At 38.1% G+C, this 26,808-nt stretch overlaps 1 protein-coding gene across 4 annotated transcripts in view; it reads right to left on the reverse strand.

Annotated features, from left to right (window-relative positions):
- The window catches only part of HACE1 (HECT domain and ankyrin repeat containing E3 ubiquitin protein ligase 1), a 92,450-nt gene that overhangs the window by 25,911 nt on the left and 39,731 nt on the right, over positions 1-26,808 (reverse strand). For 3 of the 4 annotated variants that reach the window (XM_084777087.1, XM_084777088.1, XM_084777089.1), the window contains exons 8-17: positions 20,158-20,254; positions 19,907-20,008; positions 18,844-18,950; positions 14,879-15,029; positions 7,974-8,308; positions 7,438-7,506; positions 7,127-7,214; positions 2,803-2,914; positions 2,610-2,707; positions 2,307-2,394 (exon numbers count right to left, since the gene is read on the reverse strand). In XM_084777087.1, the coding sequence (XP_084633213.1) occupies positions 2,307-2,394; positions 2,610-2,707; positions 2,803-2,914; positions 7,127-7,214; positions 7,438-7,506; positions 7,974-8,308; positions 14,879-15,029; positions 18,844-18,950; positions 19,907-20,008; positions 20,158-20,254 (1,247 nt within the window). Of the gene's footprint in view, positions 1-2,306; positions 2,395-2,609; positions 2,708-2,802; positions 2,915-7,126; positions 7,215-7,437; positions 7,507-7,973; positions 8,309-14,878; positions 15,030-18,843; positions 18,951-19,906; positions 20,009-20,157; positions 20,255-23,337; positions 23,570-26,808 lie in introns of those variants that run through there. The other variant, XM_084777090.1, reaches the window with a different exon arrangement.

The raw sequence follows: 26,808 nt of genomic DNA on the forward strand, positions 1-26,808 counted from the left end.
AAAAGGCAGAGTTGCCGCAGGCAGCCCCACATCCCTAAATAACTTCAACTACACAGGCGCACGCCCTTAGTCTTCCGGCTTCTTCATAGCTCCTGGTGCCTCCCTTAACTCTCTCTTCTCCTCAACAGGCACTTGGTGCTACTCCAGTTGAGCAGTCAGAAGTTATAATTAGTAAGATACTCACTTCTGGATGGAACTAGAAAAGATCATCTTGAGTGAGGTAACCCAGGCCCAGAAAGATGAACATGGTGTATGCTCATTTATAAGTGGATTTTAGCCATTTAGTACTGGATAAACATACTACAATGCACAGACCCAAACGAGGTAAGTCACAAGGAGGACCCAAGTGAGAATGCTTCCATCTCATTCACATGGGGAAATAGAACTGACATAGTGGTTAAGAGAGGGAACAAGGTAGGGGAGGGAGCACAGAGAGGTGTGACTGCGGAGATCAGACCTGGGGAGAGCAGGGGCAGGAGGATGAAAGCCTGCAGAGAAAAGACAAACTGTGGGTGGGGGCATCTCTGTGACAAGCTGGAGGGTTAGGTCAGAACAGGCCTCTGGAAGGATGAGGGGACTATAGCTGACACTTCTAGCTGAGTCCTCTACCTAGGCAGGACTCTTAGTGAAGAGGGGAACACCAACCCACCCATAAACCTTTGATCCAAAAGTTACCCTCCCTACAAGACGTGCAGGGACAAAGAAAGAGCAGAGATTGAGGGAATGTCCAACCAATGCTTGGCCCAACCCAAGACCCACCCCATGGGAGAGAGCCAACCCTGACACTATTAACTATACTCTGCCTCGCTTGCAGACAGGAGCCTAGCAGAGCTGTCCTCTGAGAGGTTCCACCCAGCAGCGGTTTGAAACAGATGCTGAGACTCACAGCCAAACATTGGGAAATGTGCAGAGTCTAGTGGAAAAGTCGGGGGGGTGGGGGGAGAGAAGGATAAAAGGACCTAGAGGTGACAAGAGCTCCACAAGAAGACCAAGAGAGCCAACTAACCAGTGCCTAGAGGGTTCTGTGTAGCCTGAAGCAACAACCAAGGACCATGTATGGACTGGATCTAGGGCCTCGACATAGATGTAGCTTGTGTGCAGCTCAAGCTACACATGGGCCCACTAGTAACAAGAGTGGGGCCTGTCTCTGCTGCCTGCTTTTCGATCACATCCTCCTGCTGGGATCACCTTGCCAGGCCATAGGGGAAGAGGAAGAACTCAGCCCTGAGGGGACTTGATAAGCTGGGGTGGATAAACTGGGCTCCCCTTTTCTGAGGAATAGAGATGGGGGAGGGGAGGTGATACGGGTAGGACTGGGAGGAGAGGAAGAAGGGGGCTATGACCAGGATGTAAAGTGAGTAAATAAATAAATAATTTTTTAAAAAGATATTCTCTCCTTCGAAAGAATGCAAACACTAGGGAAGGAATATTTTCAGAAAAAATAAGTACGCATGAAAAGCACTTGAAAACTAAAATCCTATCTTCACTTCAAATGTCTTTATTAAGTTAGGTAGTTCTCAAATACATCTATCAAAATGGGTGGTAACTGCTCGCATTTAGTTTACAGTATCAAACTGTACCTTTATACAGGTTGCAGGAGCCATTTCCACAAGGTGGCTCATTATATTATATGGTTAAATGCATGCTTTTAGTGGCCTAATTTTGATCTCTTAAAAGGACTAAAAATAAAGCCAGGAAGATGGAGCATCATAATTACTAGACTTTGATTTTCATGAGCAGTAGACTTTATGACTAGGAAATATAAATAGGGGTAGCAAAATTTTGTTTCCAAATAGTTTTTAAAAGTCCATGTACTACCATTTTATATAAAAAAAAAAAAAACTGTTAGGGCTGGAGAGATGGCTCAGTGGTTACGAGCACTGCCTGCTCTTCTAGAGATCCTGAGTTCAATTCCCAGCAACCACATGGTGGCTCACAGCCATCTACAATGTGACAATAAATGAAATAAAATAAAAACAACAACAACAAAAACCTTGTTAAAAAGAAAATGTTAACTAAAACAAATACAGAAGGACAGTCAAATACAGTAACAAATGACCCTTAAGTTGAATAAATTTTAAAGCTCTAAAGAGAACTTTTCAGGCCTTGAGGCAAGAAGCATTTAGAAACTGACTCTTTATAAGAAAGCTATGTGAGTGAGGACAAAAATCTGAAGTTCAGTTTTCTCTTCTATGGCATGGGAACACCCACCTAGACAAAAGGGCTAGTAAAGGAACAGATAAAATTCTCTGATGTAGTTTGATGAACATGGCAGTCACAGAAAAGCTCTATACAATACAACTTACCATCTGCTGACTGGGTGAAAAGTGCATAATCAGGATTGACTATTTCATTAGATAGAATATCAAACCACTCTCGCACAACACCTTGACCCTGAATTCAAGAAAATAAAATTTAGCAACAACGAAAATATATTGTATTTAATTTTTTTCTCTTAAATAACAAAATTGAAATAATATTCAATGACTTTATTTATCAGGTAAATATTCAACTTTTTTCTTGTTTATTTTTATAATTTATTCACATTACATCCCGATTGTAATTCCACCCCCCTGCTTTTTAAAGTACGTTATATTTTATATACCCACCATGCCTTCTTCTCCATGAAATCGTACAGCAATCCCCTGCTTTAGCTTTGCACAATTTGCTTTTGATACAATTTCACAGCTACTCCTAAAAATAGAATCTAAATATGTAGCATTGGTTAATTTAATATATTAAAACTTACAGTCACACCTAGTTTGCGGCTTGGCCATCTATCAGTTTCTTTGTTAAACATACCTCTGTGAACCAGGAGAATATCATTTTCACTCACTGGTCTGTGCACCATGTCTGAGTCTGGCTGTCCTGAGTGCAAATGTTCATAGAACCATTCACAGCGATCTTTAAATGGCTACCCCAAAAAATGACAGTAAAAATCTTATCAGTATTTAAACCAGATGAGAAAAAAATTATACAATCATTAATATTCTAACTTATCAATAACCATTTGCAAAGATGTGATCTTAACTCCCTAATATATTTTTAATTTCTATGTTTTCAACAGAAACTGACAAATTCTACCAAAAAACTTAGTATCAGATATGTAACAAAACACTGTAAATTTCTTTTAAATCAAATAATGGTTATATGGATACATTTTCACACCCAGAAAAATTATACTGACTTTTCCATTTAATATTTCAAAAATGAAGCTTTTGAGACTGAGAAATTGCTCAGTATTTAGGAACACAGAGCTCCTGTACAGGACCTGCCTTAGGTCCTCAGCACCCACATCAGGCAGCGCACACACGTGTGCCACCCCAGCTCTAGCGGTTTGATTCAATGTCCTCTTACGGCTTCCACAGGCTTCTACACTCACATGCACATCACAACACACATACACACATGCTCACAAAAGTAAAATGTGCACTATGAATGTAAGCATGAGGACACAGCTGACTAACTCCAACTGGCATACATGCTACAAAATTGAGCTACAATCTTTAAACACATCCAAGTGACGAAAAATAAGGAAACATTAAAGAACTGCATCCAAGTGAAAGTGGCAGTAGCCAAGATAACTGAGTCCAGTTCATGAATCATTAAGGGAATTATTGGGAAGCAGAGGACTTGAACTAGGGTCTAAGGACTAAACATAGTAATTACATGCATGCAACTGTTATCCAGTCATGTAGGAGGTCTGTGCTGTACATGGTATGACGTAGGCTGATTACTCTCATGCCAAGGCAACTAGTGCTTTGTACTCTACTGTACCTAACCGTCTTCTGGAATCTGGAGAACGTTCCCATCAAAATAAAGTTAAAACACGAACTGCCATGATTAATCTTGTCAACTTGACAGAATTTAGAATCACCATGAAAAAAAAATGCGTCTGGCACACCTATCAGGAAAGTTTCAGATTAGGTTGCCTGGGGGAAGAACTACCCTAAATGTGAACAGTGCTCTTCCAGGTACTAGAGTACTGAGTTGAACAACAAAAGCGCAAAGGCAGGTAAGAGAGAACCAGCATTTATCTCCTGACTGCAAACACACTATGACCCAATTCCTCATGTTTCTGCCGCCATGAACTGTGAGCCAAACAAACCGTTCCTGTGCTGAGCAGTTTTTGTCAACTTGACAGGAGCTACAGTCACTAGAGAGGAGGGAGACTTAATTGAGAAATGCCTCAATACATTTGGGCTATAGGCAAATCTTAGGGCACTTCTTAGTAAGTGACTGCCGTGGCAGGCCAGCACACTGTGAGTGGGGGCAAGCCTAGGCAGATGGTTCTAGGTTCTATAAAAAAGCAAGCTGACTAAGCCATGAAGAGCAAGCCACTAAGCAGTGTGTGCACACATGCACACATATACACACACCTATCCCCATGGCTTCTGCATCCGCTCCTGCCTCCAGGTTCCTGCCCTGTTTTGAGTTCCTGTCCTGACTTTCTTGGTAATGAACTGTGATTTGGAAGCAGAAGCTAATAAACCCTTTCCTCCCCACTGGCAGTGGTGGTGCCTGCGTTTAGTCCCAACACTCAGGAAACAGGGGCTGATTTCCGAGTTTGAAGCCAGTCTGGTCTACAGAGTGAGTTCCAGGATAGCCAGGGCTACAGAGAAACCTTATCCTGAAAAAAACAAAACAAAACAAACAAAAGAGCAAACACCGTTGCTTTGGTCATGGTGTTTTACCACAGCAATAGAAACCTTAACGATACATTTCTTTTCTTAAGTTGCTTCCAGTCAGGGTGTTTTCTTGCAGCAACAGGAAAGTAACAATTCATAACACACTAACTACCTTTACTAAAGGACTGCCAACTTCATCATTTGTGGTTTTCAGGTGACCAGTGGATAAAGAGGGGAGAGCCTTTACACTTCTGTACAAATACTATCATAGAGGAGAGCTTTTGAAGTCTGGCTTTTTCGGTGTGAATTATATGTGGAAATACAGTCATGCAGACAGTTTACAGTCAGAAGCGTACCCTTTAGCCACCCTGGTGTACATATGTGTGTTCATCTTACTTGCTATCTACTCTTTCTTTTCTCTTTCTTTACTTTTTTTTTCATATTCCAAAATGTTGGCAGAATTATCTGGTGTGACTCCTAACAAGACTCTTGGATCTGTCAATCAAAGCCCAATAGCACATGATCCAAATCCACCTTTTAGATCGTCTCACCTACACAAAGTTTCTGCTGCAGTCACCAATGTTATACACTTTTCTCACAGTGGCTACAATGTTCATCCTCTCTTTCACTCAAATGAAAAATACGCATATTTTCCAGGCCTTTCAGAGTCACTTAACAATCTGTCCCTTTTTGAAATTTCCCTTCACTATAACACCCAAAGAAATCTCCTCCTCTCTTAAAAGAACTTACTAATATGATAATTGCTAACTTATAGATACATTTACTATCTTCCCTGTTGGATTTAGTTACAATCATCTTTGAGGGTCTGAAGAGATAACTCGGTGATTAAGATCACTGGCCGCTCTCCCATAGAATCCCAGTTTGGTTCCCAGTACCTACATGGTGGCTAACACCTGCCTGTAACCTGGGCTCCAGAGAACCCGACGCCCTCTTCAGGCTTCCATATACAATGGATTCATGTGGTAAACACACACACATGCAGGCAAAAACACTCATCAAAATAATTTTTTTTTAAGGATCCTACTTGGGAGCAAAAGGATTTCTATCTCCAAAACTACCACCATATACTGAGAATATATACCAGTCTTTAGACTTTATTATTCCTAGCAAGTGTGTGTAATGATCTCTGTATTTTATAGATGACAAAATTCAAAGTTCCATGGGACAGGAATGTAGCTCAAGTAACAGAGCGCTTGCTTTTAGCTTGCACAACAACGTGGTTCAATCCCCTACAGCAAGTAAGTCAGGTGGGATAAAATACGCATATAATTTGAGCACTTAGGATCCAGAGGCAAGGAATCTGAAATTTATGGTCTCTCAGTTATATAGTGAGTGCAAGGCCAAGCTGGGTTGCCTGAGAACCTGTCTCAAACAAAATTTTTTTAATTAAAAAAAAAAAGATTCAAAGATGTTAAGAAATGTGGCGTAATAAAGAGTAACGCAAGGTTTTTCTCACATAGTTCATGAAACTCAGAGGAGTGAAATAAACAGATACAACCCTAGTAGAAAAAAAGGTTGTCAAATCAGTTACATTTGAAGAATTGTCACGTTAAATCACTTTTCCCCTCCTGGTTTTTCAAGTCAGGGTTTCTCTGTGTAGCTCTGGTTGTGGGATTAAAAGGTGTGTGCCACCACACCCAACTAAATCACTATTTTTACCAAAGGGTTTAATGATACTTGAACATACTACTGATGTGTTTTATAAATTCCTAAAGGGCACAAGTATTATTTCCTAAATGTATTTGGGAATAAAATCCTTTCCTCAAAGATCTTACAAACCTAATTTAAAAATATGGCCATGGTAATAATGATGGCTGAGAGATGGTTCAGAGGATAAGAGCACTGACTGCTCTTCAAGAACATGTGGGTTCAATTCCCAGCACCCACACGGCAGCTCGTAACTGTCTATAACTCCAAGGTCTGATACTTTCACACAGACATACATGCAGGCAAAACACCAATACACATAAAATAAAAATAAATAATTGTTTTAAAAAGAAAAAGAAATGTGTCAGTGTTTTCTGCTATCTTTGAACATGCTTTTTGTAAACACGAGGCACTCAATATATATTTGTGGGAGAAGAAAATTCATTCCTCATACTGAACTAGCAACAGAGTTCCATTTTTCACATAATAATTTAAAGTAAAATTATTTTTTAAAAAACTCAGAATCTAAAATTTATTTTCAGAGGTCTGAAGAAATGTCTCAGAGGTTAAGAGTACCAGAGTTCCCAACACCCACATGGCAGTCTGTAACTCTAGTTCAGGGATCTGAACCCTCTTCTGACATCTACAGGCATGTACATGGTACACAGACATACAGCCAGACAAAATAACCATACACACAAAATAACAAAATAATAATTTTTTAAGTAACACAATTTTAAAGTGAAAAATTACAAATGATTAAATAACTTTTAAAGAAATAAAAATATCTTATTTCACCGTGGTAACAATAAGATGAAGGAGGTCTGCACCTGTGCTTTTATAATATGCATGAATCTTGACATCAACTCAGGACATTCAAGAAGAAAGTGAAAATGATCAAATATAATTTTGGGATTTCTAAAAGAAAAATAAAATGAACAATAATTATCACTGAGTGAAATGCAAATTCAGATATTCAATTCTAAGGTAGAAGGAAAAACATATTAATCTCCACCTGCTATACTTTTGTTAATGACCACATTTTGAATAGTAACAGAATTAATTTTTATCTATTTTAAATAAAAATGTCTAAATGGAGAAAAGGGTGCCAAGGTAGTCTAAGAATCCCATAAAGCCTTACCTATTGACAAAGCATTTTAACACTTCATCATGTTTGCAGACAAATTCAATGAAACGAGGCGAAGTCATTCTGGGCAGGGAGGAAAAGACAGTAAGCTGATATACAAAGTTGGCGATAAAATATTCAAATCCAATAAATTAAGTGAAACTGGATTCTAGGGTGAAAGAAAAGGCTTAGATATATATATATATTCCTTATATATCTAAGGGACACCTAGGCAGTTATGCACAATGAGCTAACCCATGTAATTTGTCACTAAAAAATGACATACAAACGACTTCCAAAAATTGTAAAAATCTGTGCAGCTCCTTATGAATTAGCACTCACCAATTCACATAAAAATATACGTATATACTTCCACAAAATGTAAATATTTTTACTAGATTTGTATTAATACAATGTGTATACTAAAGCAAATGCTAATAGAGCCTTTTAAAAAGCCAAGGAATTATATTTGTTTTTACTGAAATTACAAAAACATTGCAGCTTTTCTTCATCTATAAAAGAAAAATAATAGTAAGTCAAAACTTTCTTACCCTGGAGGCATCTGACAAGAGCAGCACATGTAAAAAGCTTGAATGACAGCACTTAGCCGGTTGGCTGTCACAGCAATAACATCCTGACAATCTGCACTGGCTTCCTGCTTCCCTGCCAGCACATCTGGTTTGGATTCCCCTGTACCAGAGGATAGGTTTTCATAGCTCCCAGGTCCTGAAGGTTCAAATGGTGAAATGGACGTGGCATCTTGATCCTGGCCTTTTTGTTTCAGTAAAATAGAAGTGATATCCGTTGAGTCCTTTTTGTTTTTCATTAATTCTGTGGCGATTAAAACTAACCATTCATCTAATGAGTGCCAAAGCAATTCCAATGGCTAAAGAGAAAAGAGATGGGCTTTAAAACAACATTCTTAAGAGTATATTGCTTTTAAAGAAAAAAGACAAAATTAAACCTCATATCCAAATGGAGAGTCTAAGAAAGTTATTCTAGACATTTTTATCTTCACAAGTCTTTACGACAGTAAAGCTTAAAGGTAATGAGAGTATACAAATGTTAAAAAATAAATTTATCCATTTCCACAAAAACTTACATGTATTATTCCAATAATTTATAAAGAAAATTAAATCTAAAAAATTTATAAGTAATCATTCATTTTCAAATATGTATTTTTGAATTGCTTATTGCTTTTATAATCCCCTAACATTTATTATAATGATGCCAACAATTTTCAAACATAAGTATTTTTTATTTAAGAGCCTAAAATTACCTTTAAAGCACCTAATGAAAAGCACTCCTATGTTTTTATAATTTATAATATGAAATTATAAAGTGGGGCATACTGTAGATGTGCATATATTAAAATATACTAACATATAATTCATCTCTAATAATTAGCAATTTTTAGAGTCATCTTATTATCTTAGTGTGGGGGTGTTCTGGCTACATCCATAACTGTGTACCATGTGTGTGTAGTGCCCAATGAAGCCAGAAGAGGCCATTAGATCCCCTAGGACTGGAGCTACAGATGAAAGGGAGCCACATGTGGGTGCTTAGAATTGAACCAAATTCTTCTAGAAGAACATCAAGTGCTCCTAACTGCTGAGTCATCTCTCTAGCCCCAATAACCATTAATTTTTAGGACAAGAAATATAATGACTAAATTATAAACTATAGACTTAGCAGGACAGTGAGATGTCTCAGCTACTTAAGGGACTTGCTACCAAACTGGATAATGTACATTTTTTTCAATCCTGAGGACATATAAAAGAGAGAACTGACTCCCGAGATTGTCTTCTGATTTCTATACATAGTTTGCCATGCACACATATGGGGGCACACACACAATTTTAAAAAGCGTTATAAATTTTTAAAAATAAGAACTTGTGCTTAAAAAAAGAAAAAGAAAAGCAGACTAGAATATGGTGGGGGTTTTCTTGCCCCAGTGCTGGGAATCAAAGCCAGGCCCTCAAGCATGCAAAGCACACACACTCTACTGTCCTGCACCTCCAGCGAGCTGTGGTTCTCTTTCTAACTTCTGAAGGAGTCCTAAGACAGCTTCAACCTACATATGTAGCCACGCCAACTCTGGGCTCCAGATTCTCCTGCATCTACTTCTCAAATGCTGGGGTTACAGGCAAACAGGGCAGAAGATAGCGGGCTCTTACTTCTATTTAACATCGCTGCTGAGAAGGGTGAAAGGTCGTCTTCAAGGTAATCGTGTATTACATGTTATTGTTTAAATCATGTCCTCACAGACCATGTCCCAGATACGAGTTACAGATGACCTATAGCAATTAGTTTATAAAGTGCACAAAAGTACTCATGCCCAGCTACTGAATTTGAAAGGGCGTACAGGTTTAACAGAACTTCATACTATACACTATGTTAAATGTTCCTATTAAGAATCAGCTGTCTTCCTCAAGTGAACATTTAATCTTTCCTTTGAACTCTGAATAAAGACAAAACCTACAAACCAGACCAAGCATTTAAGAAAGATCTCCCCTAAAAATATCTCATCTAAAAAATAACAACAAAGTCATCTTGATTTCAGGAACCATCATGGAAGAGAAAAAACAGACATATTTGCAACCTTAGAGAATGTTTAAATAGCCAGCACTGCCAGGAAACCTTCTATTGTCTATTAATAGCAATACCTCCACCACATCTTTCGCTTTTCTTCACTTTTCTGTAAACCTGAGAATTTTACTCACTGAATTTACAAATAATTAATTTATCCTTGGTCTTTTCATTTATACATTTTTTAAAAGCAAAATTAAATTAGTCACAACTACACCGAACAAAAGCCTAATTCGCTGACTCAATAAATACTATGCTCAAGGCAGGCAGGAAGCCAGAGCACCCTCTCTTTAGTGACGTTAATTTTACTTTCACCCCAGGTTGAAATGAGCAGCCTGCACACCTACAAGGAGGGCTTCTCAACACTTAGCCCTTAAGGCTCAAAGATTTCAAATCTGTGTGGCTTAAGAAAGAACTAAATAACACAAACCTCAACCTAAGACCATCACTGGAAATACCTTAGGATTCTAATCACAATCCAAGAATTTCTCTTCAGGACCAAAATATTAAACCTGCATATATATTATATATGGCAATACGTAACTCCAAGCTTACTGGGAAACTTTTTAAAATCTCAAAATACATTGAAGCAAAATCAAAATCTGACAGGAAAGCCAACTTGTTCACCAATGTCACAGAGCTTTCAAATCCTGTTCTTCTCAACCAGATAACGTCAAATGCCGAAATACGTCCCTACCCACAAGTCCTTTAAGCTAAATATCTCAACTTTTTCTTGGCTTCTAAGAAATAGATTCCAAATTACAATTCTTTGAAACCATTAAAATACACCGCTTACTACTAGGAAGAAAAGGGCACATCAACACGTGAGAAGACTCACTTCACTCTCTTTGCTGTAACAACGTTCTCCCTCAAATACTCCAAAGCTGCTAGACACATAAAAATCTCTTAACAATGAAAGAATGGTCAAGTGTTACTATTAGCTTAGAGGACTTCTAAAATAAATCAGATAACTACTAATACCATGTCACCTACTAAAAACAAATGGCCTATAAACACACTCAAACTTAATGGAAGGCCCATTAGTTAATCCTAATAATAAAACGACAAGCTAGCGCATACAGTTAATGAGACGGCAAGTAGGAACCAACAGCTACCTTTGACAGAATGTGGTAAAGGTAAAACATATTTCTAGTCCAACATTAGCAGTTCAGCCAACGGCCCAGACGTTTACAACTTCACATGAGTAGACAGAACAATGAGTTCCACAGGAATTGACAGCCACAGTCTCTACTTTATCTCTAACCCACAAAGATAAAATGCTTCCCCGCTACTCAGATGCCATATGCAATTCATAAAGCTAGGAAGAGACTTCTAACAAGTTTAACAGTTAATACTTAATTTCTGTTGCATTTTATTTTTTAGTCAACTTGTAAAAGATTTTCAAAATAAATCCAAAAACACATCAAAAATATCACCCACCATGATAAAGTAGGCTTCTTCTCAGAGATTCAGGGATGCTTCAACATACATTTTGTGTGTGTGTGTGTGTGTGTGTGTGTGTGTGTGTGTGTGTGTGTGTGTGTGTAATCCATCACATAAACAAATAGAAAGACAAAACCAGATGATTATCTCACTAGATGTAGAAAAGGCCTTCGACAAAATCTAACATCCCTTCCTTGATGATAAAAATTCCATAAAGATTATGGATGTAGAGTATGATAGACAGGTTACAGCAAGCCCACAGCCAACATCAACTTAACTGGAGAGAAACTCAAAGCAGCTCCCCTAGAAGCAGGAACAAGACAAAGGTATCTACTCTCTCTATACCTATTAAATACAGTACTTGAAGTCTTACCTAGAATAAGACAACTAAAGGAGATCAAAGCAATACAAATTAAAAAGGAAAAAAAATCTAAGTATATTTACAGATGATATGACAGTAAACATAAGTGACCCAAAAGAAACTCCACCAGAAAACTCCTACGGTTGATAAATACTTTTAGCAAAGTAGCTGAATACAAAATTAACCCATAAAAACCAGTAGCCTTCCTATATACAAATGACAGAGGGTCTGAGAAAGAAATCAGGGAAACAGCACTTTTCACAACAGCCTCAAATAATGGAAAAAGTCTCAGGATATTTCTAATCAAACAAGTCAAAGATTTGTCTGATTAAAAACATCAAGTCACTGAAGTAAGAAACTGAAGAAGGTATCAGAAGACGGAAAGACCTCCCATGCTCATGGATCATTAGGATTAAGACAGTACAAATGGGCATCCTACTAAAAGAAAACTGCAGACTCAAGGCAATCCCCATCAAAACTCTAACATAATTCTTCACTGATCTTGAAAAGGCAATTTTCAGCTTCAGATAGAAAAGCAAAAAACCCAGGATAGCTAAAACAATTCTTAATAAAAGAACTATCACCATTCCTGGTTTCAAGTTGAACTACAAACCTAAAAGCAGCATAGTATTGACACAAAAACAGATACACTGATGGATGGAATGGAACTGAAGACCCTGGCCCAATACTCATAAAAAGAAAAGTGTCAGAGCCAGGATTTACAGCTTTGTGTTTTGTTCTTATCGATTTATTTATTTCTGATTGATTGAGAGAGGCGGGGGAGCGGGAGCGAGCGCAAGCGAGCTATGAACATAGAATTGTGGGCAGGGAAGTGGGAGCTCTTGGAGGAGTTAGGGGACAACATAATCAAAATATCACATGAAAAATTAAAATTAAATAGTCAGCACACAGTTTAGAGACAGAGCAACTAACTAAAACATATGAGGTCCTGAGTTCATTTCCCAGTACAGCAAAAAAATAAAAGAAAACCCATACATATATTACAAAACAGAAAGTCTGGATTTCACTGAACAAAGAAAAAACATGTCACCTAGCATGTGTGAGGCCTTATATTTAAATCCTAACACTGAAAAAATGCAAAAGGAGAGAGTGGGAAACAAAATCTTTGACATACTTTTCTATAGTTAAGCCTGTGCTGATAGTGTAGAAAACTAGCATTAGAAACTGCTATATGCTTACTTAGCACCTATTAGCAAGACAGATTCAAATTTCAAGAATAATGAAAAACATCAATACTGAGAACAATGGCCATTGCCTATCCCAAATATGATTTTATACTTATTGTTATAGATGAGTAGAAAGTAAAAATCAGGGGTGAGAAATGCCAGAATACATTAAGAACAACTTCAGATGATGTGATGTGAGGAGTAAAGCTCGATTTAAAAACCATTAACAGAAGAGCAGGGTAGTCACGTAAAATGAAAGGCTATAGAATCAGTAACTATCAGTCCTAACTAAAGGAACTGGTACATGGAAAGCCAATTTGAATTAAAAAATGCTTGATTTTCCTCTTCCAGAAGGTGGCACAAGCGGTGGGAAAAAATATATAGCTGGAAATTATCTTTCCTGTACTGATTTTAAAAAAAAACAGAAGGAGAATGAAACATATAAACAGATAATTAGACACTCCTTTCTAAGGGGCTACTACACTTATTCTTAGGAATCACAAGTGCAGTGTTGGACAGCAAGGTGGCTCAGCAGGTAAAGTGTTTGCCACATGAGCTCAATACCAAGAGCCCACAGAAGGGCAGAGGAGAGAACCAATTCCCAAAGGCCTCCCTGTGACTTCCACAAGCCTGCACTCTAATACACACTTCATTCACACAACAATAACACACAAATAATTCTTAAATATAGTATCAAAATGATTACAGGGCATTTACTTATTAAGCATGTCAAAAGTTTCGTGTAGAACAGATCAGAATTGTTTAGTATGTAACATTAATTTAGATTCAAATTTTATAGACAGTAAATATTTTCAAGTAAATGATACTACATAAAAATATGCTTATTACCACTTCTTGGAGAGATAACCTAAAGATTGTTGCAAGAATAGTGTCTTCGCGAACCTCAAAGGTAAATCTTATGACACAGAACTCTCTTAAGAAAGACTATCCTTAAAAATGATAAACAATAAAAAGGTATGAGTGTGACCCACACATGCATTTTTGTTCTTACTGCTTGCTTCTTTGCTGTGCTGAAGATCAAAGCCATGGTCTTACATTACATATATAACAACAACAAGAAAGATTAATAGCAACACAGGCATAGTTAATTCATACACTTATAACTTGACATGAGTAACAACAATGATATATATTAGGAAAGGCAGCCAAATTAAAAAAAAATTTTTTTAATCCCAAATCTTCTTCGTTAAAGTAATCCCCGGAATTGTTAACAGAATTATTAAGTAAGAATAGCCCTTCTTCTAAAATATATAACACAGACATAAACACACAGTACCCATATGACAAAACTCAACAAAACTAGATTATTTTATCTTCTAGTAAGACATTTTTAAGTGATGGGTTATAGTTTGCATTGAAAAATACATCATTTGAGCTGGACCTGGTGCTGAAACGTGTAATCCCAGACCCTTAGGAGGGGCAGGATGATAGCCAACCCAAGGCCTGCCTGAGCTACAGAACACGACAGGTCAGTCTGACCAACCTTATGAGAACCTGTCGCCAAGGGAAAAGTAAAGAGTAAGCTAGGGTTATCTTAGTAGGTCAAATGCTTGGGTAGCACACAGATGGCCCTAGCTTCAACATCTAAAAACCCATAAAATAAATCAGCAAACCTGAATTCAGTAAAATTATTTTAATACTAAATATCTCTATCTATAAAAAACACTAATGGGTCAATTTATGTGTAAGAAAAAAAACTTACCAATTAGGTCATGTTCTTTAGACAGAAATGAAAGGGAAAATATGTGACCAAGTTATGAACCAAACTTACATCCTGTTCATAAGGTTCTGATTAAGCATATTGTGTTACCGTCATTTCTCTTACATCTACCTTCCTAACAACAACGTCTCTGACCTTGAACACCTGGCTTCTTGGAGTTTTATTCCCATTGTAGCCCATATCGATTCCGTTACTGGGCGATGAGGGGCCAATTCGAAAGACATGACAAAAAATCCTCACAATCCTTAAAAGGCTCTTCATTTGAGCATCATAATTGCTAGATAAACTGAAAATGAAAAAATTGAAATGTGAACAGATTAGGTGGAGCCAAACAAATTCATCTTCAAATAGTTATTTCAAAATATATTTAGCCCAATAACCATCTGTTTCATAAATTATCTGTAGTAAGACAATTTCTTACCATTTTAGGAGACAGAATGTTTTGATCAGAAAATATATTATTAATATATATTAATATGTACTATTAAATATATATTATTTAAAAGATCAGAATATATATTAGAAATCAATAGATTTCTAATGTGTAAGCACCTCCAGAATATAACCAATGATCATAGCATAAACTATGAAGAAAATTACACCCACAGAACAGATGGTATGTTGAAACACAAACTTTAAGGCATTTTGTTCATTTCTAAAAGTATACTTATAAATTAAACCAATTGTTTAGAACTCTGAAAGCATTTCCTAGAGAAGCACTAGCATAAACATTATGTTTCAGGTCAACACACAACACAAGCATCTTAACTAAGGCTGGGGCCCTTTTAGCCTATCCGTAACTGTTTATCCCTCAGAACAGTAGTAATGAAGTATTCACACAAACCCTTCACAAGCTGTATCTTAGCATCATCTGCATGAGGGTTATTCCCTGTATAATGGATTGTCTTGTAACTACACACATACTGTAATATTCTCCACCATGAAAATCAAAGAACAATTCAGCCAACCTTAAAAACACTGACGACCACCATAATTACTTGTGGTTAGAAGATGGTTTTAGTTTAAAATCTCCAACACAAGTTATCTTCTATAACGACTTTACAAAAAGCTGCATAAACTTTTGAGTAGGAGAGAAGAGTTTTGTGCAAATTTACTCATCAAAAGTTTACTGTGTCTTCACCATGTACAGTTAGGTCATTTAATTCTAACACTGACTTAAAAATAGAATAAAATCTCAACTAGACTATAAACTCATTATAGGGAGATAGGTCATGTGTTTTATTCATAATAACCTGATAGCCTGGTAAATAGTAGGCACTCAAAAATACACAATAGATGTACCAGGAAACTGTACAAAAAGTCTGTTGCTGAGATCACACAGGTAGTTAGTAACAGTATGCTGAACTTACACCTGAACCTAACTGACTCCAAAGCCTACAGCCCATGGGGATTTCTTGTTTTTTAACTTATGATTTTCATAGTCACTCATTATATTATAAAGGAGCTGGATGAAAATAACTATGCATATACTTTTACTCGGAACTTCATATACGCACATAATGTGCTTTAATCAAATACAGCTCCCATTCTTCCCCCTCCACTTCTTTCCTATGTTTTAATTAGCCTTTCTAAGTCTTACATTTCATCAAATACATGAACTATTAGGACTGACTTTTTTAAAAAGTGAGAAGAGTACATTATGGAAATCTCGGTTTCAATGAGTCTTACAGACAGAAGACACTAAAAGTGCTTCCAAAGAGAGTATCAAAAGCAAATTAGGAAAAACAAACAAACAAGAAGGCGGCAGTGGCACAAATTAGCAGAAGGCCTTTCAAGTAAAGAGTACAGGAGCACAGAAAGCAGCCGAGTGTAAGCAGCTCACCAATGAATTCCCACAGCAGAGCATGAAACATGAGGATAACACACTCAAAGCCAACCAGAGCTACATAGTCAGACCCTGACTGGAAAAAGAAGGCAATGATGGGGCAGAACGACTTTCATCCCAAGAAGAATAAACCATGGGAGTAACAATAAATCTGACAATGTGGGTTCCTATTCTTATCTTTTTTTGTTGTTGTTTTTTGTAGTCATCACAGAAATCTTTATTCACTGGTGGTGGGAGTTCAAACCAACAGCAGCCATTGTGGAACTCAGGTTGGGGGTTCCTGAGAATTAAAAACAGACCTAGCAGATACATTGGTCGTTCCACTCCCAAGCACATACCTAAGGGACGCCACATCCTACCATTGAGACCCTTACTCATCCATGTTTACTGCGGTTCTGTTCACGTTAGTGGGAAAATTGAACCAGCTTAGAAGTCTGCCAACAGATTAATAGATGACAAACAACTTGTTCACACATACAAAACAGGGTATTATTCAACTCTAGAAAGGAATTTTGCAGGAAAGTGGATCGAGTAGAGCGAGTGTTAACCATTTTCAGGAAAAAAAAACCATGTCTTCTTCATATGCAATTTATAACCCACATGCATACACATGTATATATGTAAGCAGCTGTAAGTGTGGGTACAGTATAACTTTTTTTAACTTTTTTTTATTAATTTATTCTTGTTACATCTCAATGGTTATCCCATCCCTTGTATCCTCCCATTCTTCCTTCCCTCCCATTTTCCCCTTATTCCCCTCCCCTATGACTGTTCCTGAGGGAGATTACCTCCCCCTGTATATGTTCATAGGGTATCAAGTCTCTTCTTGGTAACCTGCTGTCCTTCCTCTGAGTGCCACCAGGCCTCCCCCTCCAGGGGACATGGTCAAAGGTGAGGCATCAGAGTACGTGTGAAAGTCATACCCCACTCTCCACTCTACTGTGGAGAATGTTCTGTCCATTGTCTAGATCTGGGTAGGGGTTTAAAGTTTATCACCTGTATTGTCCTTGGCTGGTGCCTTAGTTTGAGTGGGACCCCTGGGCCCAAATCTGCCTTTCATAATGTTCTACTTGTAGGTTTCTAGGACCCTCTGGATCCTTCTACTTTTATAGACTCTGCACAATGGTGGAAAAAGTTCTATATCAACTATATCACAAACTGTCACTGCAGAAATAATTACTGAAAGAGTAATACAAAGAAGAATGCATTCAAATTAGAAGAGGGTCAAATCCGTCAGTTAAGAAACAGTGACACAGTAAGTACTTAGTAATAGCTGCCTACTCTCCTAAATGGAGTGGCTAATCATGTATGAGGAAGTATAGCATATATATATATAAGCTACACATAAAAGTAATATAAAGCTTAGCTCTTTAGACCTCACAATGAGTTATTAAAACCATATAATCTTCTAAAAATAATAAAGAACTAAACTAGGGAGAGGGGCAGTACAGGGGGAAAACTTTATAATGAATCACGAAGGAATACTGAAAGGTTAATCAGTAGGATGTACCCAATTTTGTAAGTCAGAGATTCAGATCCTGAGGTCTTTTGTAGCCCAGGCTAGCCAAACTCACTATGGAATCGAGGATGACCTCAAACTCCCGGCCCTATGTCTAGCTCCCAGCTGCTTGGTCTGACGGGAAGTATGACCATACGCAAGATAACGGATTCTTCTTACACACTTCCTTATCGCAGTAATCTAAAGCAATCACTTCACAAAATCCCATGTACATGTGCCAAATTCACATTAACATGCCCAAAGTTTCTTCTTAAAGTCTCCGGAGTGAGAGCTGCTCAGCCAGGCCTTTTAAACAACGACCAGTAGTCTGGTAGTTGGGATGAGATGGTGGCCCCTCCAGTCTCGGACTTTGAATGCTTGGTGTGACGCTGGAGGCACTTTGGAGAAGCTTACTGTTATTGAAGTATGTTACTGACCCGGAGGGGACTCTGAGTTTAAACCTGTGTACCATTTTGAGGGTGCTCTCTGCTTTCTGTCGGGGTGTGAGCCCTTAGCTTCTGCCCCCGCTGCTTCACCTGCTGCTATGCACATCTCCCTGCCATGATGGACTCTTACCCTCTGCAATCTCAAGCCAAGTCACCACAGACACAGTGTCATCTTATCACAGTTCACAACAGTAACTAACAGGGTGAGCCAGCAAAAATGTCAACTAGCTCGTCAGTGGCAAAAGATACCTAATTATTCAGGAGATCAGCAGACAGGCACTACTTTCTGCTGACTTACTGAAATGCTTACCTAAGCAGCTTATGACCATTTGTTGTAGCAACTTCAGCAAGGCTTGTCAGAATCTTTAGGTACTGGTTTTCACTTTGCTGAGACAAATGCTCCAGAACTTGCCGTAACTGGTTTTATATAAATTAAAAACAAAGTGGTTACACAGTAAGTTACTCATTAAAATCTATCAAAATGTACACATGTATTTGTTTAATAAACACCTTGAAACCAATTAAGTAAAATCAAGAACTTTAGTTATTTTGCTTTGCATAAACTTAAGATCCAACGTAGAAAAATATGACAAAATCTTTCTTTAAAGTTATACAGTTTAAAATATACACACAGGAAATCAAGTATGCATGTGAAAACTTAATTTGAAACTTGTAAAGTTTCTGAGGGTTTGCACCTCTGCAATTTTCCTGAGACTATTATTATTACAAATCCGGAGCTTGGGCTGGGGACGTAGCTCAGCAGGACAGTACAGGCAAGAGGCCCAGGCTTACTCCCTAGCACCACAAAGACAACAGGAAACAGAGCTCACAAGTGATTACCAGCCATTATGTAATAGTCCTTCGCAGCCTCTATCCATGAGGAAGAGTTATCATAAGGAAAGACCAGAGAGGTAGACAAGTGACTCAGAGAGCCGAATATGAGACAAGGTATGTTATTATTTCCAGTTACACCTCAGTATTCCTAGCAACCAACGCCAAATGGCCCTTATGTACCCAAAACCTATAGATGCTCAAGTTTGTTTGTTTTTTTTAATAAAAGAAGACACAGTAAGTGCACATATTCAATGCATATTCTCTAATAAACTTAAAATCAATTTTACATAATGTATCATGCCTAATAAAATATAAGTGCTATGTAAATAGCTGCTATACTGTATCCTTTAGGGAATGAATACAAAAAGGCTGACCATGGGTAATTGCAGTATTTTTTGATCATCAATTGGTTGATTTTTGGCCGTAGAATCCCCATATACCAAGGGCTAATATAATTCATATAGCATAACAAACTCTCATTACTAAAATAATCATTAGAATTATTACTCCTTTACAACCTATGAGCAAGCATATGCTACCATGCTTTCCCGAAGGTCTTCATTCTGTGTCATCTGAACAATAGTCTGGAAGAGCCTCGGGTGATGCTGAATTAACACCTCACATGTCTCTCCATATCCACCCTAAAAACAAAACTCTCAATTACTCAGGGCTAAAAACAGACTTTTAAAGATCATAGTTTTCAGACTAAACATCTTTACACTGTCATTTATGAAAACCATTTCATTACTTATATCATAAGTGGGCTCAGAATACTGTATTAAAAGCATACCTGTACACATAAATCTAGAGGGGTTACTCCATTTTTATCTGGTAAATATTTGGCTCCTCGTAATAGAAGAATCTGTGCAGTATCTCTCTGGCCATGACTGTATAGAAATAGAACCAAATTTAAAATCTAATCTTTTAATTTAACTTTCTACTATAAATTTGACCACTAGTATCCTCTACAGAGGCACATCGCTTCACAGCAATAAAGACTACACAGATTTCCAAGATATGTAAACAAATTAAATACATGCTTATTGTATTTCAACCAAATGGCACTGTATAAAAAATAATTTATAGCCAATCTGAATTAGGCATCCATAGTGCCCCGCTATGAATCTAGTGCCAAAAAGAACAATTACAGTAAGTTTTATCACTGTTTTTAATTTACAACAATAGTAGTTACCTTCCTTGATAAACATACCAAGTGGCCAGAACTAACTTAAAAACAATATCTAGGGGGCTAGAGCGTGGCCCAGCTGTTCTTCCAGAGTACTGGGGTTCAATTCCCAGTACATACATGGAGGCTCACAAATGTCTATTACTCCAGTTCCAAGTTCCAAACAATTGAATACCCTCCTCTGTTCTCTGCAGCACCAAGCACACAAGTGGTGTACAGGCATACATTCAGCAAAACACACACACACACACACACACACACACACACACACTCACATAAAATAAGTAAATAATTGTTTCAAATTAATAGTATCCAAATTTTGCAAGTAAAAAAAAAAGTCAGTAGATCAGCCCTCTGAAAACAACAGTAATTAGCATCATTATTAACGTTCAACAAAAGTCTAACTCTGTAGTCCAGGCTGGCCCCAAACTCAGTCTGCCTCAGTCTCACAGCTGCTAATCTAATAGCATAAAGCAGAAAGCTCAGAAGTCTTCACTAGGCATCAGTGTCATTAAGCTGGCGGTGCCAGCCAAAATGTTAGAAAGCTAAGTCCATACTGTCCTATGCAAGGCAGCTCCTTATCATGTCCACAAATAAACTGAAAAGTGACCAAGGTAAATTGAATTTATGTCAGAAACATAGTGACACCTCTGCTAGGAGCCAATAAGCTACAGTTTTTATATAAACTATTCAATTTTAGTAACTCTTCCAGTTGCTTAATGTCTGTTTTCAATTAAATTGTCAACTTTTTAAAAAATTATTTAGTTTATATGTATGTTTTCCCTATGTGTATAAATGTGCATCTTGTATGTGCACATCAAAAGAGAGAGTCAGGTCTTTAGATCTGAGTTACAGATGGTTGTCTGTCCCCACTTGGGGGCTGGGAACTGAACACTGGTCCTCCGAAGTGGAAGTTTCTGTTTTCTTTGAAGACTCCGTTGTGTCATATAAATGCGTTTTTTGTATGGGATGTGGGAGTGTTTTCCCACCGCTCAGACAACCTTGTGACCTTTGCTAGCAGAAAACAGACCCATTCAAGGGCTCATGACGTCTTGCTGGAAGCTGTCTTGTTGCCTCCTGCAACCGGCAGGGTTACTAGCAGCTGCAAAAAACACCTTGTGTGGACTCTGAGGAGATAAACAGAAGCCCACAGACAGACAACGCTTTTGCATTACTACATCTTGCAATGCTTTAGCTTCTCTGGTCTTTGTTTTTCGACAGTTCTCTTTGTGAAGAGAAATAGTCCAGAGAACTTCTCATGGTACTCTGCTAATTCTGAGTCCTGACAGTTCGTTGGAGTTTTGCTGTTTCTGCTGGATTGTGCCACTGCTACTGACTTATGTTGCTATTTGGTGTTTGCTATTTGACTGGACTGTTGGCATCCTAACAATGCAGAGTGGAACTGCCCTAAGGAGCTACATCTAAAAAGATCCACATACCTCGCCCCTATTAACCTTTGTGCCCTCCTACCTCTGGTCCGTGAGTTAGAAGGACAGTAGAAGCATTTAAGAACCCTAAATAAAGTAGCTGTTTGAGAAAAAAATCTAAGCCTATAGTCCTCTGCGAGAACAAGTACTCTTACCTGCTATCTCATCGCTCCAGCCCCTAAACGGCCACTATCTAAACAGACTTGCTCAGCAGCACCAAGACCGGTAGTTGGTCTATAACATGTATAAATTATACTATAAAGCTTTAACTTAATATTTCATACACTTGATAAATTAAGTGATAAATAATGATTTAAAAAAAATAGGAGCCGGGCATGGTGGTGCACACCTTTAATCCCAGCACTTAGGAAGCAGAGGCAGGCAGATCGCTGTGAGTTCAAAGCCAGCCTGGTCTACAAAGTGAGTCTCGGACAGCCAAGGCTACACAGAGAAACCCTGTCTTGAAAACACAAAAAAGAAAAAGAAGCGGAAGAGGAGGAGAAAAGAAAGAGAGAAAGAAAAGAAGGAAATAACAAATAGAAACCTACCACAATTTCTAGGATCTAATAGGTGGCAAATATTATCTTTGTCCTTTTTGTCTTCAGGGACGTTCTGTCCCTGTGCTTTGAGCTCCTATGCAACAAACTTCAACCTAACAGTAAATAAACAAATAGGAGTATGTTGTTCACACCAAATATTCAGATGTGACAGGGCGTGTGTGTGTGTGTGTGTGTGTGTGTGTGTGTTCATCCACACTTCCTACCTCTTCTCTAATTCCTTATTGTGTCTTAAATAACTAGAAAGATACAGCTAGTATGTTTGGCCTTCTGGCTTTGGTTCTAGAAATTTGTGTTAGAATGGTAGAACTAAAACCTCTCCAGTACTCTCATGCTCTTCCTCCAGCAGCTCCTGGTTTCCCCAAAGCTAACTTCCCTAAGTGAGTCACAGAAAATAAAAGTACACTAATCTGACACTGTTCTTATCTATCCTGTCTAAAGATCCGTACCACAAGACCCCCTTTTTCAGATGGCACATTACCTTGCACCTCAGAGAAAGAAATGCTGCCCAAAAAGCCACGAAGAGTCTGAACAGAAACATCCCACTGGGCTTGCCACGCTGTCCTAACATATTAACTCACACTGCTTTTGATTCAATAACATTTCTGCACAGTTGTGCATGTTTCAATCATGCCAATGCAATGAACTTTCCATTAAAAAATGAAAATCAGGCTCTTAGCCTTTGGGCCATCTTCCTTGAAACTCCTGCGCCATGAGAGTGAAGGCAGAAGAGTGGCAGAAGAAGCAAGTGCACAGGCTGAAGCGCCAGAGAAGGTGAGGCAGAGGTCCAAGTAAGTTACCTTGTATACCACGAAGGCTGCAGCAGCAGAAGCAAGACATGCTGAAGGCTGGGATGCTGGTACGAGTTATCGAACTGTATGCTGCTGTCGGTCATAAGTCTCGATAGACCTGGACCACCTGACAAACTGACTTCCTTACAACCAAACAATTCCGCTGGCCCTCTGCCCTGGACCTTTGGGATTCTGGACTAGCTCTGTTTACTTGTAGCCAAGTGTAAGTCAATAAATCATCTTTCTTGCTGTCTCAGCTGAAGAATAAAAAAGAAAAAGAAAAAAATCAGAGCTGGAAAACTTCTGGTTAGCTGAGAAAAGAGAGCCTTGCAGGAAGGCGACTAAGAAGCCATTGGCCCTCTCAGAGGATGGTGCATCTCAATACACTATCTACAAAAGATGAAGCTCCTACTTGAGAGCCTTCTAGACCTTGCCCTATGGGTCTCTGTGTCTGGTACTTAATTTCGTCCCTTAGAAAACCCTTCATAATCTCATAAATACAAGCACAATGTTTCCCTGAGATCTATGAGCCACTCTACTGATGATTCAAGCCCAAACACAGAGTCCTAGGAAACCTGCGGGCAGCCAGGTCAGAAGATGCAGAGGGCGAGACTTGCTCCAAGTACCTAAGATTAGGACTGAGCCCACAACTTGAGGGATCAGGCGTCATCACCCAGCAGATGGCCTAAGAACTGACTTAGAAGGTCAACTGATGGCCACTGTGTAATCAACTGATGGCTCTGTAATGGGGAGGAAACTCTTCCTATTTGAGAAAGACAGAAGTGATCTGTATGGTGAGTAGGACAGACAGAATGCTGTACCCGGATTAGGGTTCAGGTAACCACAGGCAGCCAATCCATCCGATCATGCCCAAATAAGCCAAAACCGTGGCTGACATCACTCAGGTCACCACACACAGAGCTTACTGTTCAGACGCTCTGTTTAGAGCTCTCTGAATCACTGTCGGTTCTGAGTACTACCAGTTTATGTAGTGTTCTTTGTGAAAATCTGTCTAAAGTTTCTTTTTACTAGGTTCACTCAATGCTTCAAGAGTAAATATACTGGCTCAAGATCAACAATTAAACAGTAATACATAGGCGGATTTTAAGCCTCCATATAAAAATTTTTGTCCTACAAACAGCAAAACAAATTATTAGCAGTGAGGGCTGGAGAAGCAGCTTATTGACCTGTAACTCTAGCACCAGGGGGATCCAATGACACGTGTGGGCACTAGAACTTAGGTACGCATGCCTACACACACACACACACACACACACACACACACACACACGTAGAAGTAAAACAAATCTTCGGGCTGAAGAGATGGCTCAATAGTTAAGAGCACTGGCTACTCTTGCTGAAGATCAGGGTGAAGTCCTCAGCACCTGGTCCTCTAGTTCTAGAGGACCTAACTGCCCTCTTCGGAACGATTTGGGCACCAGGCACTCACATAATACAAAGATATACACACAGGCAAAATATACATAAAAACTTTTTAAATCGTTGTGTAAAAAAAATTATAAAAATAAATCTTTAAAAAAGAATTAATTTGCCAGGCATGGTGGCACACGCCTGTAATCCCAGCACTCTGGAAGGCAGATGCAGGTGGATCTCTGTGAATTTAAGGACAGCCAGGACACCCAAGGCTAAGAGACAGACCCTATCTCAAACAAACAAAGAAGGAAGAGGAGGAGGAGGAGGAGGAAGAGGAGGAGGAAGAGGAGGAGGAAGAAGAGGAAGAAATAATGTCACTATAACATTTTGAGAAACCTAGATTTCTAAAACTACCTGAAAATCACACTTAGGATGAATTTTGACATTTCATTTCAAAAATGAATTAAAAACAAGAAGCAATTGCTTATAACATATAAAACGTGAAGAGAACAATTAGTCATCCAAGTGACACATGTGTAAAGCTCTAACAGTTTACAACTGTCCAGACTGTGAAGACCTGCAGAAAGAACATTTTTGTTGGTTTTATTTTTGAAACAAGGCCTTACTCACTATGTAAGCCTGCATGGCCTGGAACTTGCTTTGTAACTCAGGATAACCTTGAGCTTACAGAGATCTGCCTGTTTCTGCTTCCAACATGCTGAAAATAAAAACCAGCACTACCACACTTGGCTAGGGATTATTTTTTTTAATGCCAACTTTTTTTAGTAGCCAGCTTTAGAACTATATCCACTCAACTTTATAATTATATCCACTAAAATAAACAGAAACATACAAGATGATATGCAATGCCTTGTAGCTAAGATACAAATTGAGTACAAGTACACTCAATAGAAAACATTGCAGTGTATTTTGGGCTACTCTCCCAATTGGCTGGCGTTTTCAATAGTTCACTATATTTCAGAATTATTTAGGGACAAAAAGAATATTTAATCTAAATAACATCATAAGTTTAATGGATAATTATTCTTTATAAAATTTAAAGCTAGTTTAACACATATATAACATTTTTATTAATTCTTTGATAATTTCATACTTTTCCTCCCACTACTCCTACATTTTTCCAGACCCCACCCCCAAGAAATACCATGTCCTTTTCTTTTTCTCAATAATCCACTGAATCCAATTTATGCCAACTATATACTCTAGGTGAGGGCCCACCCATTGGAGTGTAGTCAACCCACCAGGGACCACACCCTTGAAGAAAACTGACTCTCCCTCTCCATAGAAAGACTAATTTTTATATTGATAAGATGACACTTTTTCCAAGGATATCACAATGTAGTTTGTAAAAATAGAACTGTTTCTCCAACTCTTACAGCTTTCTAACTTTGGGCTCTTTCAGCCTTACATGCCTAAGACCTTCCACCAGAGTGTGTAAGGGGGATCTGAACCCTCTTCTGGCCTCCAAGAGCACCACACACACATGGTGTACAAACAGACATGCAGGCACAGCACCACACACATAAAAATAATAAATAACATTTTTTAAAATTTTTAAATGAAAGGTAGGATATTATTCCAGAAACTCAAACTATTATTTTTCATAATAGAAGTAAGTGATTATTGGCCAATCAACTAAATCATAAGAATAGGATAATACTGAACTCAGATATGAACTGCAAGACTAAAAACCAAAAAGCTCTTGCACATAAAAGTTCCCTAAATATAACAGCTTAAATAAGTTTTGCAACTCACATAATTTAAATTAAAAATATCATACTATATATATATATAGTATTTACATACTGTGTGTGTGGCAACAATTAAAGAAACTGAGGCTATGAATTTTGAGAGGACAAGTGGGGTTTCATGGGGAGATGGAATATGATTATAATTTTTTAAAATAATACATAATATACGTATAAAAGAATACATACACATATAATATACATATAAAGAATAACTACAGTGTTTTGTAAACTGCCTCAAATAAAAGGTTTAAGATGGTTGGAAAGAACGCTCATTAGTTAAAAGTTATGTTCTGCTCTTGTAGAGGACCTGAGTTCAGTTTCCAGAACAGTAGTT

This window comes from Acomys minous (genome assembly GCF_964271855.1).
Source record: "Acomys minous genome assembly, chromosome: 3".
Taxonomy (NCBI): Eukaryota; Metazoa; Chordata; class Mammalia; order Rodentia; family Muridae; genus Acomys; species Acomys minous.